The following is a 6318-nucleotide window of genomic DNA, read 5'->3' on the forward strand; positions in this document are numbered from 1 at the left end:
ATTGAGTGTTTCAGTAGTGCTATGGGTTTAGGTTGAGTCTTCAGTCCACGGCGGAGGCTATTATTATATTTACTAGTCCTTACCCGTTCAAAGATATGAGCTCCGAAATGATGTGCAGTGTGTGGGTTATGGGGTGTGCACTGTACACACAGTATATGAGGGATGGAAAGTAACTTCCTGGTGCTTGCATGATAATATGTAGGAGCATCAATGTAAGAAATACCCGTTTTGTTTAAAGGCTACAGAGATACTGTGTAGCCTACCGATCTACATGACAACATCTGAAAGAGGGCCAGCCAACAACCCCCCCCCCCCCCGCCCACCCACACACACACACACACACACACACACACACACACACACACACACACAAACACACACACAGCTGGTTAAACATGTTGCCTCATGCTAGATGCAGAATAGATATGCCTCATGCTAGATGCAGAATAGATATAGATGCACCATAAAAATGCTAATATACAGCATACGATTTGTGAAAGTGACAAACGGCCTTCACAGTTATGTCAGGTGTGTTCATATGCTGATGGTGATGCGATTTCAGATCAATTGCTCCAGCCACCGAGGAGAAACGCTGGGACAGACAGACAGACAGACAGACAGACAGACAGACAGACAGACAGACAGACAGACAGACAGACAGACATTCGCAAAATTATAGTATAGATATATAACACTTTAAAGCCGGTTTTAATGTGACGTCATCAGTGTTTGGTATTGATGACAATATACTTTGAATTGATTGAATCTAATATAACAAAAGCTCAGTCTCTAGCACTTTCTCTCAGGAAAGCCTGGTGAGGCGAGGTTACTAGCACTGTTATGTTGACTTTAATCAAGGAATAGCCAAAGTGAGAGGTGTTCCCAACTACCGCGAGAATGAACAGTGGTGCTATTGGGTGCTATTGGAAGCAATAGCTCATCGCGAGACTATCATCCTACTACCAGCCTTTGCCTGAATCCAGCAGATAGTAGCCCACCGTTGACGGGTGAGTTTGAATGACATGATCCAAATTGTAAAAATTGTCGAAAAAACCTGTGGGTGTGTAAAAGAACAGCGTGGCATATCGTGGTAGGTTTGCATAGGGACGAGGCTACGTCTCGCTGTGATAATTGTTGTCAAACGACGACTCAAGACCGACGGTTTTTCCTGTCGTGACTGACTGCACGAGAGAGAGAGAGGATTACAGTAACGTTATATTGAATTCATCCCGGCGAAATGAATTCAAGTATTGCAGGCGAGAAAATCAGCACAATTAATTTTAACGTAGGCCTATCCGTTTTGTGATTCCTGTTTCTGCGTATTCAAAATTCAAATTTGTCATGCTGTAATATAGCCTACACTTTTCATCATCAATCTCCTCTTGCCTTGCCTTATTATGGCAGATGTTAACGTTACATGATGACTGTGTGGCCATGTACTGTACTGTCGCTAGCATCTGTATGCATTCTGGGCGGAATTTTGCTGTATGCATGTGTTTTTACTATTAAACGAGCGTGTAACGTGTGCTGAGATATTTCATTATCCAAGACATTAAGGGTTCCTAGATTATTTAGAAGATGTGAGTCTGTATGCCATTGCCAAGGAGACCCCCACATCCCTTACACCGGTTGGCACCGGTTTGGCACCGGTTATTTATAATTAACTAAGCCTTATGTGTAGCCACTGCCAGTAGCCACCAGTTAGTTACACAAGGCAGGTTGCCCAAAAGTAACAGAACAGTGATATTTCCAACTAAGCCTCTCACTGATGTCAGGGTCATTGGCTATATGTGTACTACTATCTATAATATGGGCTTCAAACACCACCAGCAATTGTAAAGTTACTCTGCATGCACCAGTGGTTCTCAAAGTGGGGTCCAGGGACCCCCAGGGGTCCTTGAGGGAGGGGGTTCCAGAGGGTCCCCAGCTAAATTAGTTATAGTATTAAAATCATTTTAACCACTTCCTGTATAGAGTACAGGCTATATGAAAATATCAGATCTACAAGCTTGTAGATTTGTTTAAATAAATCTTGGAAATGTAAACATTATAACAACACAAATCTTAGTATTAAAATCATTTTAACCACTTCATCCTGTCTATAGTACAGGCTATATGAAAATATCAGACCTACAAGCTTGTAGATTTGTTTAAATACATCTTGGAAATGTAAACATTATAACAACACAAATCTTGTAAGGGAGTCACTAGCTGGCAGAAAAGATTTTCAGATGGGGGTTTGTGACCAAATACATCTTCATTTGAGGGGTCCTGGACAAGAAAAAGTTTGAAAACCACTGCTCTAAACATCACATAAAAGCCATCCCACGTAATAAGAGCTTCAACATGGCAGCTATGTTTCCCCAGTGAGCTGTCAACGTGTAATGCAACAGTCTCTCAGCCAGGTCAGCTGCATGCCGAGGTGTGAAGTGTGCTTTATTGCTGTTCTGCGGAGGTGGCTTGGAGCTGTGTGTAACGAGGTGTTAAATGTTAGGGAGTCTCTTTTGAAGAACTATACATGTCTCACTGCATGTTTTTGTGGGGTTTTCTGTGCAAATGCGGCCTCACAGTTTGTTTTGACTGCTCGGTATATGAAAGCCATCCCTTTTTCTGTGCCCTTTCTTGTGACAGCTCTGTTGCAGCGCGGTTCCGTTGCAGAGGCACCCCCCTCCCTCCGCCGTCATGGGAAACATCTTTAGCAACCTGTTGAAGAGCCTAATAGGGAAGAAGGAGATGAGGATTCTGATGGTGGGCTTGGATGCTGCGGGGAAGACCACCATCCTCTACAAACTGAAGCTGGGCGAGATCGTCACCACCATCCCTACAATCGGTGCGTGTGGAAAGAAAGAATCTAAAAAGAGTTCTGACTGTAATCATCGTTAGCAGCCACTATACATTGATTCTGCGGCTTGTGTTTCAAAGGAAGATTACCTCCAACTGACAAAAAGATATACCGGTACAAAACACTGTTATGATTATGTAATTTACGCCTCCTAGAAATGTGGAAACACATTGAGCACACAAAGCACTTTTGACGACCTAACAGGCTTAAAGTTTAAAATGTAACTTAGATAGCATGTTATATAGACAGATGCAATTAACGTTCATTTGTTTTCCTGGCATCCTATAGTTTGTTGTATAGCTTTATGTACCGATTTTTTTATATTATACTGTTTAGACTGATGATAGATTCTTAGTGTACCCATTATCCTAGATTTCTATTTCTATGCATTTGATGTATTACATTGTGTCTATGCTTATTGTAAATCTGCTAAATGCCTAAATTGTATATTGTAAACATGCCACGTGTAACCTGTGGGTTTTGTGTGCAATGTCGATTTGCATTTCCAGGTTTCAACGTGGAGACAGTGGAGTACAAGAACATCAGCTTCACAGTGTGGGATGTGGGCGGCCAGGACAAGATCCGCCCTCTTTGGAGACACTATTTTCAGAACACCCAAGGTGAAGCAAAAACTGACCTCTTTGCTGATATGGCCTTTTAGCCTGGCTAGGGTTAACAAGGCTACTACTGTATGTGACTCATTCATCTGTAACATAGAATCACCCCTAGCACCCATGGGCAAGGATGACTAAAGCCTGATTTATACATGGTTGCTCATTGGTGTCCCCAGGGCGAAAATAGCTCATCTACGAGCTCACAACATGATACATTGCGACGTGTCCTGAGCTTGCAGATCGGCTACATTTTGCGCGGGGCACCATCGTACGCCTACGTTAAAATCAGGCTCTAATATTCGAGATGAGTACGCAAGCTCGCAGCGTCAGGCTGTTTCAAATTACGCCTTCTCAGTCATGTTGACAGACTCGACAAGGAATAAATGCAGCTTAGCAATATGTTATTTATAACAATATGAAGTCAGCATATTGTTAAAACGTGGGATGTATCTAATTACTGTCACTTTCATTCTGACACGCTGACTTGATGTTTGTATCGGCTAGCTCCTTGGACCGGGCACAGCCTGGGGATTCATTGAGACCATGTGTCTCCTCCCTCAGGTCTGATCTTCGTGGTGGACAGTAATGACCGTGAGCGGGTGAACGAGGCTCGAGAAGAACTCATGAGGATGCTGGCTGAGGACGAGCTGCGAGATGCCGTTCTCCTCGTCTTCGCCAACAAACAAGTAAGGCTCCGTCACATTCTCCTCCCTTATGCAATAAAATCATCAGCGTTGAAGCTGCAATCCGTGAGATTTATGTCCTCCCCGGGATTCGAAACTCAGGTCTCCTCACGTAAGGAGACCAAATGTCTACCGGTGAGCTAAGAAGAGCTTGGGCGTGTGAGAATTGCACTTTGAACATCAGGCAAATACCTCTTTTCAAGGAGTATTCTTCCTACCCAAATACAGGGTCTACATCTACAGGGTTTACAGATAAAGGTGCAAAAATATGTATCTATATATATTCAGCAAGCAGCAGTTCTTTGGGTGAAATGCCTTGTTGATCAGAGGATAATGGCCTGACTGGGTCGAATAACTCAAATAAATCATTACAACCGAGGTATGCAGAAGAGCATCTCTGAACACACAATACACTATACCAACCATTAGGCAGATTGACTACAGCAGCAGAACACCACGACCACATGCTGCAACGCTCGGCATGGCGACTCGCTCGGCGGTCCCTCCGGCCGGCTTGTCCTCTCATTAGTCACTTTTAATTGCAACCGCAGTTCGCATTTACTATAAAAACCTGCATCTCCTGTGCGTGCATGCAAACTGTTCTGACATCACAATAGGGGTGGGCGATATGGAAAAATACAATATCACAATATTTCCCCAAGCTGTATCACGATACACGATTTCATCATGATTCTTTTTCACGTTGTTTTTCATGGTTATTTTTCAAGTTACTTGACAAAAACTAGACTCTCTGGGTTCCTTTTGGGAGGTCTAAATTGAACTTTACAAGTATGTAACTCTGACAGCATACAAATGAAACCAAATGGACCCTCCATTTGGTTTCATTTGTATACTGTCAGAGTTAAGTGGAGACCTTGACATTTTGATTTTGACCAAAATGCACGTTTAAGTGATTTCTGCAATGAATCTCTGTATTAACGATTAAACAGGATTTTTTTACAAGGCTCCCTCAATTGTATAGCGATATATACGATTCCTCTGAAAAGGCATATCGTGGAGACATTGTATCGTCTCAACAATAATTATCACCATATCGCCCACCCCTACATCACAATGTCACACTCATGACTTGACCAGCTCAGCAAAAGGATATAGCTGACCTGTCTGACATCACAATGACTTGACCAGCTCAGAGTTCTCAACAGAACGTCAATATATGGCCATGACAGAATTGGAGATCCCTGATGTCATCAATACACGCCCTTCTATGCCCATACTGTATATGGAGATCTCTGATGTCAACAATATTAAGCCCATATCTAGGAATGCCCTTATATGGACATATTGTGTCAGTCTCATGTGGTCTATGATGTCAGACATACATGATGTCAGACATCTATGATGTCAGTCATCTCCATATTTAGGAAAATGTGGCCACATTTTGTCCAACCTATTTTTGTATTAAAAGTTGATCCCATGCCAAAGCGCCTGCCCTCGCTCAGCAGTCTGCCGTCACTGCCCATGGGCACGCGCCCAGGGCGAGCCGAGGTCGCTTCTCGCCGTTAGGGCGTCTTACTGGTATAGGATATGTATGTACGAACTGCTTAACTACTGACTGACTGTGTCAATATCATCTTGTGTAGGACCTGCCCAATGCCATGAATGCGGCAGAGCTCACGGACAAGTTGGGCCTGCACTCGCTGCGTCACCGCAACTGGTATATTCAGGCCACCTGTGCCACCAGTGGAGATGGTCTCTACGAGGGTCTTGATTGGCTAGCCAATCAGCTGAAGAACAAAAAGTGAAGGGTCCAATCAGAAAGGGGATGCGAAGAACCTGGGTAACGGCTCCAGGTAGTGGTTATAAAAGTTAATCCATTGTGTTTACATGGGCAGGTAGCATGGGAGGTTCCCGAAGGGGGAGATTTTACAATTACCCCCCCTCCCTCTCAACTCCTGTTTTCTTACCTTATTTAAATGAAATTGATTTGTTTGAAACTACAGTGACTTTTTATTATTTAGAAACCAATTATCAAAAAATTGGCCTAAATGAATCACTTACTGACGTAAATGCTTAATAATTTACAACCAATGATAAAGGCATAACTATTTCCACTCTCTATGACCTTTTGATTTGCTGAGAAGTGGCAAATGTAGACAGGGTGGCAGTGCAATTTTGTGTAACTGAATTTTCTCTCAGACACTTTTAAGAAGAATGT

At 43.0% G+C, this 6318-nt stretch overlaps 1 protein-coding gene across 2 annotated transcripts; it reads left to right on the forward strand.

Moving 5' to 3' along the window:
- Window positions 1-2682: 2682 nt before the first annotated feature.
- On the forward strand, window positions 2683-5905 carry arf3a (ADP-ribosylation factor 3a; the record flags this gene model as incomplete). Of its 2 annotated transcripts, XM_080733135.1 has the most annotated exons (4): window positions 2683-2830; window positions 3352-3462; window positions 4018-4142; window positions 5744-5905. In XM_080733135.1, the coding sequence occupies 4 exons, from the start codon at window positions 2683-2685 to the stop codon at window positions 5903-5905; spliced, it is 546 nt and encodes a 181-aa protein (XP_080589261.1). The 2 variants fall into 2 exon arrangements, with proteins under 2 accessions (XP_080589261.1, XP_080589262.1); XM_080733136.1 differs by lacking the exon at window positions 3352-3462.
- Between the last annotated feature and the right edge of the window lie 413 nt (window positions 5906-6318).

The sequence above is a fragment of the Nannobrachium achirus genome (assembly GCF_963921795.1).
Source record: "Nannobrachium achirus genome assembly, chromosome: 9".
NCBI classification, from domain to species: Eukaryota; Metazoa; Chordata; class Actinopteri; order Myctophiformes; family Myctophidae; genus Nannobrachium; species Nannobrachium achirus.